General features: G+C 50.4%; 1 protein-coding gene across 1 annotated transcript; it reads left to right on the forward strand.

Annotated features, from left to right (window-relative positions):
- The first annotated feature begins 565 nt into the window (after positions 1–565).
- Positions 566–13,410, forward strand: Gdf10 (growth differentiation factor 10). Its single transcript, XM_038349268.1, has 3 exons — positions 566–1,124; positions 9,718–10,646; positions 12,463–13,410. The coding sequence occupies exons 1-3, from the start codon at positions 818–820 to the stop codon at positions 12,652–12,654; spliced, it is 1,428 nt and encodes a 475-aa protein (XP_038205196.1). The 5' UTR covers positions 566–817; the 3' UTR covers positions 12,655–13,410.
- The last annotated feature ends 374 nt before the right edge of the window (positions 13,411–13,784 follow it).

Here is a 13,784-nt window from a genome sequence, read left to right on the forward strand (position 1 = left end):
AGTTAGGACGGTTGAGCCTTGAAGCCTCACACACCCCTTTTGTTGTTGTTAAATCCCAGAGCTCCTGTTCCCAAGGCTGCACCTTTGCATTTTGAGCACACACTGGCTCAGAGACAGCTAGGCACACATCCCCTCTGGGGTCCTCATGGGGGAGCTGTCATCTTCCAACCACATAACCATAGCATGCCTTTGCAGGGGCAACCCCGCAGGCGGGCCCCCCTCCAAAGGTTGCCCAGCCCCCGCGACGCCCGGGCTCAGCTGCAGGCAGCGACACTCCGGAGCCGGCCACGGGGCTGGGTCTCCGGCTCTCGGCGGGGGAGCAGGGAGCGCGCTCGCCCACGCCCACGGCCCCCATACTCGCGATCGTACACCACGGCGCGCGCGCGCCCGCACACCGGAGCTCAGGCACAACACACCGGGGCCACAGACGGGTTCTCAGCGGCTGCGAGTGGGGACAGAGCCGGATTCCCCTCCGAAGGCGCCGTCGGCCACCCCGCCCCGCCCCGCCCCTCGAACTCGCCAGTCCGGGCGCCGCTCCGTGGGTTGCAAAGTTTGCAGCGTGAGGCAATCAAGGGAGCGCGCCGGCGCGGGTTCGGCTGGGCTCCACGAGGCTCCGGACAGCTGTGACCGCTGGTCCCGCGGCGTGGATGCAGGGCGCACAGCTCTGCCGCCGAGAGCCAATCCCGCTACCTCGCGTCGGGTCACAGGGGCTGTCCACGTCCCACACAGACCCTACAACCTTAGAGGTGCGCAACCAACCCTGAGCTCTCCCTGTCTGTCCTCCTGGGCTCAGACCCTTCACCGCCGTCACTCAGCCATGGCTTCTCGTCCTGCTCGGATCAGTTTGGGGTCCCAACTGCTGCCTATGGTGCCTCTGCTCCTGCTGCTGCAGGTCGCAGGCTGCAGCCACAGGGGCCCATCATTGTCCTTACTGCCCTTGGCGGCCCACGGTCTGCAGAGGGAGAAGGACCCCCATCAGTCACCTGGGGATGCAGCAACCGCGCTGGGCCCAGGCGCCCAGGATATGGTCGCTGTCCACATGCTCAGGCTCTATGAAAAGTACAACCGACGGGGCGCTCGACCAGGAGGAGGCAACACGGTCCGAAGTTTCCGTGCCAGGCTGGGTAAGTAGAGGATACACCAGTCCCAGTCCTTCTTATTCACAGAGTTCTCTTACCTATCCTCGCTATTTCTTTACGGCTCCACGTCCCCCCTCCTATCTTGTACTGACTTTTATTTCATCCTTTCACTGACAATCCATTCCGTTCTCTGTGCCTGGCAAGAGCTTGCAGTGGGGACCAAAGTGGCATTCGGGGGGCAGACCTCCTGCCCCTGGAAACTTCCACAATTGCTGGACACAGGTCAGCATATACGGAAGGCTTTCCGCACAGAGTGGAGATAGACATGGGCTGAAGGACAATCCGTGCGTTAAGTTGTGTTGACACTTGCTGTATGAGAGAGGAGCATGGTCAGCGTGTTCCAAGGCAGCGCTGGTGCAGGTACCAAACACTGAACCCAGGTAGGAAGAATTATTTGGATGACAAGGAAACAATGTGCTCTCTGAAGGGCCTGTGTTCCCAAGAGTTCAGAAGACAGGTTTTAAGAAAGGTCCAGAAGCACCTTGTCCCTCTCCTGGGCCATGCTCCATGTCTCTACTCTCCACACCAAGAGTTGGGCTTGGCAGTTGCTCCCTCCTTACCCTCTTCTTAGAGAAGGTCACTCTGAGCTCCAGCCCACTGACTTCAGGTTGAGCAGCCCTTGCCAGCCTGGGCCTAAGTGCAGAGGAAGTGCAGCCTAGGAAGCAGGTGGTGAGAAGACCCTGGTTGTCATGGTTACTGCTCAGAGTTTCAGAATGCTGTTCCAGAAAATGTGAGCAGGGGTCTCCTGCAGTTGTCTGAGAGGAGACTGTTCCCCAGGAGAGAAATCCTGCAGTTGGCAATCTTCTCTCCCAAGAGCGATAGGAACGAACCACAGCCAAGTTTGAGGTGGAACAACGTAGGTTCAGAGCGTGCATCCTACCTGCTGCTCACTGGATTCAGGGCCCTGGTGACATTGTGACTTCAGATTCAGATATAAAACAGGTAAGGGGCCACTCTCACAAAGAGACACATCCTCTGTCATGCTAACCAGGTCAGTGTCCCTAGGTTCTAGGCCAGCTCTGGCTTCCCCCGTACCTTTTATTCAATACCCTGAGTTCATTTCTGGAGAAACATTATCAAGTCACTTAAGAAGCCTTTGGCCTGATTGAGTTAATTCCCTGAAACAAGGTGGACTTGTTTGTACTCTGTAAAATGGGTAGTGTGTGGTAGTATCTCCCCTTCGGGTTGAAGCTAGATGACATGAAGTAAGAACATTAGTTCAGAGCCCTTGGCCAGACTGGGTAGTGTTGCACGTTGTAACTCCAGGAACAAAAAGCACTGTGATGAGCGCTTTGTGCACATCTTGGCTTGAACTTGACCTTTGTTGCCCTTTTGTTTTTGAAGTCTTGAAGTGAAGGGATAAAGGTCACCAAGGTCATCACTGCAATAAGAAGCGAACATGCCCACTGGTTACAAGCACCTGTGGGAGCCCATTCAATAAGGGGTGCAGTTCTGTCTGTTTTCATCAATCAGAGGAAATACTTCCTAGTAAAAAATCGGTGGACATTTTAACCCAGACAGATGGCCGGGAAACTACACCTTAAATCCAGCACCCACATTTTACAGAGAAGGACAAAAGGACAGGACAAGGGAGGAAGTTATTGTACCTGTCAGGCAGTGATAACTATTCTCACTGCCACGTACCACCGCCATCTCTCCATCAGAATGAAGCCCAGAGTCTGGGAGCCTCTAGAGCATCAGGGTGGAACAGACAGACATGTTTAAGAAATCAGAGCTCTGGTCCAGTCCTGAAAGGTCTGAAAATACCTTTTATTTGGATTCCTTATACAACCTAAAGAGTTAACTAAAGAGCTAAAGAAGTTCCAACTTTCCAGGCTACTGGCTGTGCGCCACGGCACATATCACTTGCCTGTTCTGGGCATCATTTCTTGTGTGCACACAGAGGGGGTGTCCACTGAATAGAAGGTAGATTTGTGCCTGGCACAGAGTCGGAGCTTGGTTTCTTACGCCTTGCCTTGACTCATCTAAATTGTTCCACCCCTTGTCTCTTGTTGGAAGGTCCATCTGTGGGGCGTTGTGAGCAGGGCACAGACTCCTTGCCACAGCCTCCCAGGTAAGGACATCCTGCCAGAAAGCAAACGCACCCACTCCCAGAAGTTGTTACAACGGCCAGGCTCCGAGCATGCGCTACCATACTGACCCCGGTTCTGTGATCCAGCCACAGGACTGCACTTCTCATGACTAAGAATTTCTTTCCACTTTTAAACTGTGACTCCGCTCCTAATTAATAACATTTTTTCAAGGAGCTCAGATATGGCAAAGACTTTGAATAGTTCTTGGTATGTGCTCGTTTGCAATTTATTAGCTCTTAACTGTGATTCCACCAGCTTTCCTGTACCCTTCCACTCCCCTCTCCTGATGTGCAGTTTGTTCCCCCATGGTCTGCATCTGTAGAGGAAAAGCCTTTAGGTTGGTTCTAAATTCAGGTTAGACCGCCGTTTACCTCCATACTCCGAACGAGTGATTTGTGTTTAATTCCAAGCTAGACCCTACCAATGTGATACCGAGCTAGTTTTCTTCATCTCCCAGACATGCCCAGCTGTCAAAACTGCCAAGTCAAGCTGATTTCATTCTCGAGTGAACTATCCCAATTCTGTGACTGTAGAGAATTACCAGAAGTCGAGTGGCTCATGGAGGAAAAGATATTTACCTAGCTCGTGTTCTGAGACTGGAAGGCTAACCATCATGGTAGTGGCTCTGGAGGAAAACCCTGGGGTAACACCATAGTGTCACAGGTAGATTGTGGCTGGAAAACTTGTGTGAAGGACTGGTCATGAGGCAAGACAGAGAAGCAGAAAGCAGGAAGTACAGGTAGCCTTTAGCCAGGTGCAACAGCCCCTCTCTTGGGAACTAACTGAAATCTCAAGGGAGACGTATCTCAAGTGACTAACGTTTACCCATTAGGTGCCACCCCTTAAAGGTTTCAGTACCTTTAAATATTGCTACCCTGGAGACTGAATGCCCTGTATATATAGAATCCAAAACATAGCATCCAACTTTTCCTAAGCATTTCATTTGGAGGACATAAAAATGCATAGAGTGTTGGTCTCACCCAAAATAGCTCAGGACCTGGGGAGGACCCAAAGGCTAGTGCAGTGGAATGGGGGTGCTAGTGTAACAGCAGCTGGGGTGCTCTGCAGGATCTCTAAGGGTAGTACTGACAGGGAGGGGCCAGTGAGGTCTTCACAGAAGAAAAGACCCTAGTGTGTTGATGGGCGGGTTGAATGCAGAGGGCAGACAGTCCACTGTGTGTTGGGGCTGCTGGGGATTTGGTTAGGAGAAAACTGTGGAGGCAAATAAGTAAAATGCAGCCAATCCCTGAGGAACTTGATTTTGGCTGTTGACAATGTACACCGTGTGTACACCGGAGTGGGGGGAGATAGAGAGGAAGGGAAGGGGTAGGAAAAAAAGAGACGTCAGGCTGTTTTTTTTTAAAGACGGTAACAAGAGGTAAGTTATTCTTACCACACATCCCGATATAACCAGCGTTAAAATAATATTTTGTGGACTCAGTTCAGCCCTGCACTAACAATGCACATATGTCTACAGACACGTGCACACACACTAACCTAATGGGGCTGCATTTTCTGCATGCAGGTATTTTCATCTGCAGCTCTCCTTGAGGTCTCTGCAGTTCCTCCCCTGGAAATGACCTCGTCCTATGGGTTTTGCTAAGGTTCTTTACATAGTGGGGACATTAATCTTTATATCCCATAGGTATTGCTTTTGGAGCTTGTATGGGGCATCAAGGACTGACAATTATAGGATAACTGCTACAGTCGAGACCAGGTGAGAAGGAGGCCACGGTGAGGCAGTTGCAGCATCCGAAAAGTCAACAGTGACTGAGGTCGGTGTGAGGCCAGAAGGGGGCAGGAAAGAGAATTTTCTGCCAGTGTTGGAAGGGTTGGATGACTAGTTCAGCCTCCTGCTCAGAAAGACCCTCCAAACAGATGCTCAGCGCAAGCCTGGCCCCCTTCTCTTCTGCCACTAAGGGGCTGGCCCTCTGCTTCCTACCTCCAGCTCGCTTAGAAGTTTGCATGGTCACCATGGTATGCCTGCTTTGCTGTCCCTGGCGACTGTTCCAGGGACAATGAGGAAAGGGTGGCTGGAATCCTGTTTGTATCGGACAGATCCATCTGTGTGAGTTGCTACTCGTAGGCTGAGGCCATCAGAGTACCGTCCTATTCCCACCGTCACCAGGGTGAAGCTGAGTGGTCTGCTAAGAGGTTGCAGCTCCAAGAATCCCAAAGATCCACAGATATTAGATTGTTTACATAAAAGCAGTCCTTTTTCCTGGGAAATACAGAAATCAAAATTACCTATTTTTTTCTTACAGCGGGTGATATTTGTTTATACATTCTTGGACACACCATGACAATAGAACACACGGGAGAGCAAAGGGCGTGTGTTTCAGGTGAGATCCACCTGGGGTCACACCTTATATCTGCCTCTTGCCTGCTGTAAGACATCAGGCTAGTTACCTGCTCTTTCTGGCATACCAAGACCTCCCCTTTGGTTAACAGAAGCAACTGGGGCCCGCTCTGGCCCTGCAACAGGAACCCATCGTTCATACCTGTTTCTGAGCATCAGTAGTCACCAGGCCTTCTGCTGGTATCTAGAGATAGAGCATGAAGTACAGCCAACAAAGCCTGGTCCCCTTGGGGTGTGTGTTCTGGAGGGATATATATTAAACAAGTATATGTCAGGATATTATGAGTGCCCAGAATACAAAGTCGGGGTGAAGAGTGCTGAGTCGCTCTTCAGCCACAAAGCCAATAGGGGACGCCGTATGAGGTAGAGATCTGGAAGAGGCCTAGGTGGCCAGGAAGCCGTGGAGGCAGACGAAGGACCATGCCTAACATGTACCTCTCATCAGAGGGCCAGGAGAGTGGGACCTGGGGTGGGGAGGACAGCTGTAGTTGAGGAGGTTGGCAGGAAGTTCAAGTGGGACCCGAGTAAAGAACGGAGTATTTAGGTGGCAAGGACCTGAATGGGAGCCGTATGCAATTTAAATGCCCCCATAATATGGTACCTTGTTTAGAGTGCTCTGCAAAGCTGTAATAACTGTGATGGTTACCGTTCTGTGTTCCCGAGAGGCTTTCAAGCACCTTCACCTGCCTTTGCCGGGACTCCAAGCAGCCCGTCACTTAACGAGCACAGACCTTTTGCAAATGTTTATTGGGAAACTGGATGGATAACTGAAGGACAAGAGGAGAGAAGCCGTCTTGGCCGCGAGAGAGGAGCCACAGTGCTCTAGTGTGGTATACAGGACAGAGGGACTTTGCTTGTTTTCTCCTTGGTGCCCTGTGCCCCACTTAACTGGAAACATCAGAGGTGCCTCCACTCTCAGTCACAGCCTGGAGCTTCTGTATTGCATGCATATACACTCTGGGCTTGAGGGTGATCCATCTAGACCTCAGCATCTCCAGCCAGGAAGCGTCTTTTTGAGAAAGTTGTCCAGTGAGCGGTGAACTCCCTCTACCCAGATTCATTCAAGTCAAGTGTAGTCGAATCTTTCCTTTTCACGTGGCCTCTGGAGGCTCCTCCCTCTCTGGACCAATGAGCAGGATAATTGATTAAGAAATACCTGAACTAGATAAAAGATAAACAAAAGCTGCCAAGTCAGATGTTATAGAGACCAAGTAGTGTGTGAACACCTATGAGTTTGTATAGGAAACCCTTGCTCTGCCATCCTTGAACCTTTACATGAAAATGGCAGGGAAGTACCTTTGCGGATCACCCCCTGTGCCAAGCATATGGCATGTGCCATTTCTTTAGTCCTGCAAGGATCACACAGGCTGAGGGTTCTAGTCTTCCTAGGAGACTACTGAAAGAATAAGGCTTAGAGTATGATGCTCACCTCTAAGACCGAGAGCTTGTCTTCTAGGGTGTTTGCTAGCTTAGAGGTGTACGCTGCATAGCGAGCTTCCCTCTACACGGATCAGTGGGTGGGAGGCTGAAAGTGGCACAGGCTATCCCCTCAATGTCTACATGCGTGCTGTACAGGATCCCCAGGCTGCGGCCAAGAGCAGGGACACCTCCCTGCAGCTTCCAGCTAGGAAGTTCTGCACGTTCACACACCTCCCCTGAGGTGAGTGAGTCTCCAACTTCCCCCATAGTCCTAACTCCGAGACGTGCCGGTTAGGATATGGGCCTCCGAGTCATGACACTCAAAGCCACAGAGTTCTGGAAGGCCAGGTTTAAAGTCCTCAGGACCCAGCATCACTTCACATATGGGGCACGTGCCAAGTGCATAGGGACCAGGTAAGGAACATCTCCAGTCTCTCCTCAGTCTGCTGTAGGTGTTTCTCCCCTTCTTTATACTTTGTGGGGTCCATTAAGGGAACTTGAATATTCTCGATAGAATTATGCTTTCTTCCCAATAGAGACAAAATACTGAGCCAGTGGAAGGGTTTTTTGAGAATTTTTTTAAAAAATTATTATTACTTTTGGTTTATGTGTGACTGTATATGTACAATATGCATGCCTGGTACTCAAGAAAACCAGAGAGGGGAATCAAATCCTCTGAAAGTAAAGTTAGAGAGAGATGTAAGCTACTGAGTAGGTACTGGGAATCAAACCTGGGTTCTCTACAAGAGTGGCATGTGCAAAAAATAAAAATAATTAAATAAAAATACAAAAAGCCAGGCGGTGGTGGCGCACACCTTTAATCCCAGCACTCGGGAGGCAGAGGCAGGCAGATCTCTGTGAATTCGAGACCAGCCTGGTCTACAAGAGCTAGCTACAGGACAGGCTCTAAAGCTGCAGAGAAACCCTGTCTCAAAAAACCAAAAAATAAAAAAAATTTAAAGAGTGGCATGTGCACTTAACTACTGAGCACCTTTCCAGTCCTAAGCCAATGGTTCTTGAAAAATGATCCCAGCTCATCCTCTGGATACAGGTGTCATACATACTGACCTGTCTCTTGGAGAGTGTAATCTCCCCTGCCTCAGTACACACCCCCTGGGCCTAAGAGCTCTGATTCTTTCCCAGCTGTATTAAGCAGACAGGCCTTGGACTGGAGGAGAAGGAGGAGGAGGAGAAGGAGGAGGAGGAGGAGGAGGAGGAGGAGGAGGAAGAAGAAGAAGAGGAAGAGGAGGAGGAGAAAAGGAGGAGGAGGAGGAGGAAGAAGAAGAGGAAGAGGAGGAGGAAAAGGAGGAGGAGGAGGAGGAGGAAGGGGGAGGAGGAGGAGGAAGAAGAAGAGGAAGAGGAAGAGGAGGAGGAGAAAAGGAGGAGGAGGAGGAGGAAAAGGAGGAGGGGGAAGGAGGAGGAGGAAGAGAAAGAGGAGGAGGAGGAGGAGGAGCAGGAGAAGGAGGAGGAGGAGGAGGAGGAGGAGGAGGAGGAGGAGGAGGAGGAGGAGCAAGTCCGCCCAACCACTTTGGTCTCCTCCTAGTCTGCATATCCCAAGACTTTTTCTCCTTGTGAATCCTAGACCTTCTTCTTCTAGAGAGTTTGCATTGCTGCCAGGACTGGGGCTGCAGGTGGCCCTGGGGAACACCTGGTAGAACCAGGAGCAGACAGGGTTTCTGGCTGTTCCTGGAAAGCAGAAGTTTACTACACACACACACACACACACACACACACACACACACGACTGCTAAATGTGCGTCACCCTCCTCAGTTGGCACGTGGGTCTCCAGACATCAGTGTGAACCCTTGCAGTGGAGGGACCTACGCAATCTCCATATTGCTATCTTGTCGAAAAAACAGCTTTTGTTTGTTTTGTTCAAGACAAGATCTCACTATGTAGCTCTGGTTTCCTGGAACTCACTCTGTACAGCACTTTGTAGCCTGGAACTCACTCTGTAGCCTCAAACTCATAGAGATCCACCTACCTCTGCCTCCCAAGTGCTGGGATTCAAGGCATGCACCACTATGCCCAGCTGTGTGTGTGTGTGTGTGTGTGTGTGTGTGTGTGTGTGTGTACAAGTCCTAGGACAGAACAAACACCCAACAACTGTGGCCTTAACTCTTTATTATCTTAAAAGGTCCTAAGGCTGCAGCCAAAAATAATGAAGATCTTAGTTCACCTCATCTGGGAGAACTATCACATTTAACAGAAGTTACCTTTAAAAACTGCGTAATACAGAGTGCTGGGCAAATACTGGACCAGCTGCCTTGAGGCAGGTCTTGGATCTAACCCAAACCATCACAAACTCTTAATTAAGGTGTCAGCGACACACCTTTGTTCTTTGAAAGCCGGTGGGAGGCAAGGAGGGAACATCAGGAGCTTTAGTGTCTTAGAGACTTGATCGTTGCCCTCTCTATCCCTCCCTCCTCTCTTTTTCTCTCTCTGCCTCCCACTCCCGACCCCCCTTCCCTCCTGGTTTTATCTTCATTTCTCTCAGTGAAAGGCTGGCAATTCCCTACCTTCAGGTCTCAACTGTGTAAGTTTATTGAGGATAATAAAGGAAGCTCTCAGGCCTGCAGGAGCTGAGGAAAGGGAAGTGAGTCCGTCTTGGAAGTACTGGGTAGGTGGGAATTGTACCACTACCCCAAGAACAGGATGCTCTTCAAGAGAAAATCTAACAGGCTGTGGTCTGTCTTTCTCTTGCAGAAGTGGTCAACCAGAAGCCTGTGTATTTCTTTAACTTGACTTCCATGCAAGACTCGGAAATGATCCTCACAGCCACCTTCCACTTCTACTCAGAACCCCCACGGTGGCCCAGGGCACGTGAGGCATTATGCAAGCCACGAGCCAAGAATGCATCTTGCCGCCTCCTGACCCCAGGTCCACCAGCACGCTTGCACCTAATCTTCCGCAGCCTCTCACAGAACACGGCCACGCAGGGGCTGCTCCGCGGGGCCATGGTTCTGGCACCTCCGCCACGTGGCCTGTGGCAGGCCAAGGATATCTCATCGATGGTCAAGGCTGCGCGAAGAGATGGAGAACTTCTCCTCTCTGCCCAGTTGGATTCTGGGGAGAAGGACCCCGGGATACCCAGGCCCAGCCCCCATATGCCCTATATCCTTGTCTATGCCAATGACCTGGCCATCTCAGAGCCCAACAGTGTGGCAGTGACGCTGCAGAGATACGATCCCTTTCCAGCTGGAGACCTGGAACCTCGCACTGCCCCCAACAGCTCAGCGGACCCCCGCGTGCGCCGAGCAGCTCAGGTCTCTGGACCCCTGCAGGACAATGAACTGCCAGGATTGGACGAGAGACCAGCACCTGCCCTGCACGCCCAGCACTACCACAAGCATGACTTCTGGCCCAGCCCCTTCCGGGCACTGAAACCCCGCACCGGACGCAAAGACCGCAAGAAGAAGGACCAGGATACGTTCGCCACCTCCTCACAGATGCTGGACTTTGATGAGAAGACGATGCAGAAAGCCAGGAGGAGGCAGTGGGATGAGCCGCGGGTCTGTTCCAGAAGGTACCTGAAGGTGGACTTTGCAGACATCGGGTGGAATGAATGGATCATCTCGCCGAAATCCTTCGACGCCTACTACTGCGCTGGGGCCTGTGAGTTCCCCATGCCCAAGGTACCACTCTGTGTTCTGATCTTGTCTCATGCTACCTTGGCTCTGCCCTGTTGGCCATCCCTCTGTTTGCCCGACCTGTTTCATCATCTGCAAAATGGAGATGATATATCTCCTGTCTGCAGAGGCAGGAATGGACAGAGGTGCCCCACTACCTGTTAGGGTTGATTTGGTTTGGAGGTGCTTTTTTTAAACGTTCGTTCTGTTTTTGATTTTTTATGTTTTTGTTTTTCCTGTGACAGTCTCTCTGAACGTCTCTCAGGCTGGCTTCAGTTCTCCTGGTTAGCCTCCCATCTTTTGGGACTAGAGACATGTGGCACTCATTAATACCTTGCTTTGAATTGGAATCTTTAAAGCAAGGCATAGCTTCCTAGATGCAAGGAAAAGGGCATTCCCAGAGAGCAGACATCCTCAGAGATTGAGTCAGTGCTGCCTCCCTGTGGACAAGTCAGGTATCCATCGTTTCCTCCTGATCAAGGCTCTCCTACTTGTTCTAGTCTGAACCAGGAGCACTGATCCTGGTGATCGGGCTGCTTTGGGTGTCAGTGGCTCTCCCAGTGGGCTCCCCTACTGCTTTGGGTGTCAGTGGCTCTCCCAGTTTGTCCCATCCAACAGCCAAGCCAGCCTTCCCAGTGCACAGAAGTCTGAAAGATACACAGCCCTGGACTGGTTCACCTTCCTGGCACTGATTTTTCACCTTCCCCTAGGCTGGGTTAACTCCATCCATCATCCTGTGGCCTGCATGGCGGTAGGCTGCCCACGTCACTCCTCAGTACCCACAGCAGTTTCCCCTGCTTCGTTAACTCTGCAGACTTCTCTGTGGTCTATCTTCCAAGAAAGAAAGTCCATGTGTAAATTCTGAACCTGGATAAACAGACCAAGTGGGAAATCCCAGGCCCAGATGTGGGCCATATAATCTGGAATTAAGGGCCTTTTCCTCAGATCCATGCACATATAAGAGAGGATGGTAGACAGCTGGCGAAGAGAGGTGATCTGCTAACGGGCTTCACATGGGCCCAGGACAGATGTGGCCTCGCAGCTACTGAGTTATCAGGCTGACTTGCTGCCTCCCCACTTTCAGAACTGACTGAACCCCACACGTGTAGATGTTCTTGCCCTTCTCTTGCTGCCTCCCCTCTAATGCACCCACCCCCTTCACCCCCCGACACACAAACCATAAGGCTTCTTGTTAGCCACAACCCTTATCAGCCAGTCAAGAACTGAAGCCTTTTACCTGGTCGGCTGTGTTCATCTTTTTCAGAAATGGCCCCAGTTTCCAAGTCAGGCCACTTCCTAACTGAGGCATCTCTACTGTGCATCTCAGCCATTTGACTATCTGGTAGTCATTTGGTATCTGTTTCAGTAAAATGAAGGTCACACTGTCCAGATAAATCAATAAGGTGTCAAGATGCGACAATACCCTAGTGCTGATGTCACCGCAAGTCTAGCACGTATTGAAATGCCTGTCTGCAGCCCTTGCTGCATTATGTGCATCTTTTTAGTTTCGGCCAGGGTTGCTCTGGACCTGTGGCTGCTGGCTGAAGTGTGGTTCTAGGCCTGCAAACTTCCTTCAGCTCAGCTCCAGGTGCTCCTAGGAAGGTGACCAAGTGGTCAGTTTCAAGCAGCAGATGTGACACCCCTTTTAGAGGAGAAAAAGTGGGCACCTAGGGGTACCAGGACTGAGCCTGTGGCTGATTTCAGAGGAAACATGAATCTGGCTCCGGGCAGAAGCCTTTTCTTCCAGGCCACCCATTGCATGGCCTTCTTCGAGAAACTGGGGTAAGCCCTTTTCTCTGAGCTGTCTTTTCTCATCTTGCAGATTGTCCGCCCATCCAATCATGCCACCATCCAGAGCATTGTCAGAGCTGTGGGGATTGTCCCTGGCATCCCAGAGCCATGCTGTGTTCCAGACAAGATGAACTCCCTTGGAGTCCTTTTCCTGGATGAGAACCGGAATGTGGTTCTGAAGGTGTACCCCAATATGTCTGTAGAGACCTGTGCCTGTCGGTAAGACGGCTTCAAGGTGGAAGACAGTCCGGCATCATCTCGGCCCTGCAGAGTGGCATTTTCGAGGCAGGACTTGACTGGGGGCAGTTCCCAGTGTTAGAAAGAGCTTGTAGGCAACCCTGCTGGGACCTAGAAAGATCTGTACACAGTGCCATTGTTCTTCAGTTTTTCCTTAGCTCTGTAAAGACTTTGAGTTCCTGGAAGGAGCCTGGAATCAACTATGGTCTGTAGCTTGCCTATCAGCCCTACCTACATTTTCCAAGACCTGGACATAGCATGCTATGTGCCCACAATGTCGACTCTATGCATTCATCATCTCATAACCCGGAAAGACTATGCAAATCATGGGGCACTCACCCCTATAGCAGTTCAAGTACTCATTCTACAACCCTCAGGCTACATACTAGAAACAGGGCCTAAATCTTGGCATGAACGTGTGTTTTCTCTTACATTTTCGCTTTTATACATGCAATATGCACATGCAATCAAAACCGGTCTCTTCCTTTAATATATGTATTCTTTATTTTAAAACAAAAAGGAGAGAGTTGACCCCCACCCCCCACAGAGGTAATAGTACAGGTTAGATATGTGCTGTTTGAACATGCATATGGAAATAACACATACAGTAATATGTTGGAATACTAAAAAATAACCAAGATTTTATATTTTTGTAAATTATACTTTGTATACTGTAGATTGTGAGTGTTCTGTGTTTTTATGGAAAGCTAATAAATTAAAGGTACAGTGATAGCTGGAAAAACTGAATGTCTCCCATTCCAAAATATCAATTGTTCCCTTATCCGTTTTGTAAATCCCTACCATGCATTAACATCAAAATGGGTCAGAGTTCCAAGATGGTAGAGTCACCTCCCTAGAGTTCCCTCACATCCCTAGTCCTGTGTTTTGTGGGTGTCTATGGCAGCCTTTGTCTTGAATGAAAAGAACAGGTCTTTTAGGGGAAGCAATAAAAACAGGAGAATTGACATAAGCAGTTAGGGAATATCTCAGGAGCTCCAGTTCAAGAGGGGCTGGAAGGGCTAAATAATCTCCTTTACGGGTTTGCAGAATACAAGGTTATCTCCCAACAGCCCTGTCACAAACAGCCACCCCAAATGACTCGAGCATTGGCATGGT

This window comes from Arvicola amphibius, chromosome 12, assembly GCF_903992535.2.
Source record: "Arvicola amphibius chromosome 12, mArvAmp1.2, whole genome shotgun sequence".
NCBI lineage: Eukaryota > Metazoa > Chordata > Mammalia > Rodentia > Cricetidae > Arvicola > Arvicola amphibius.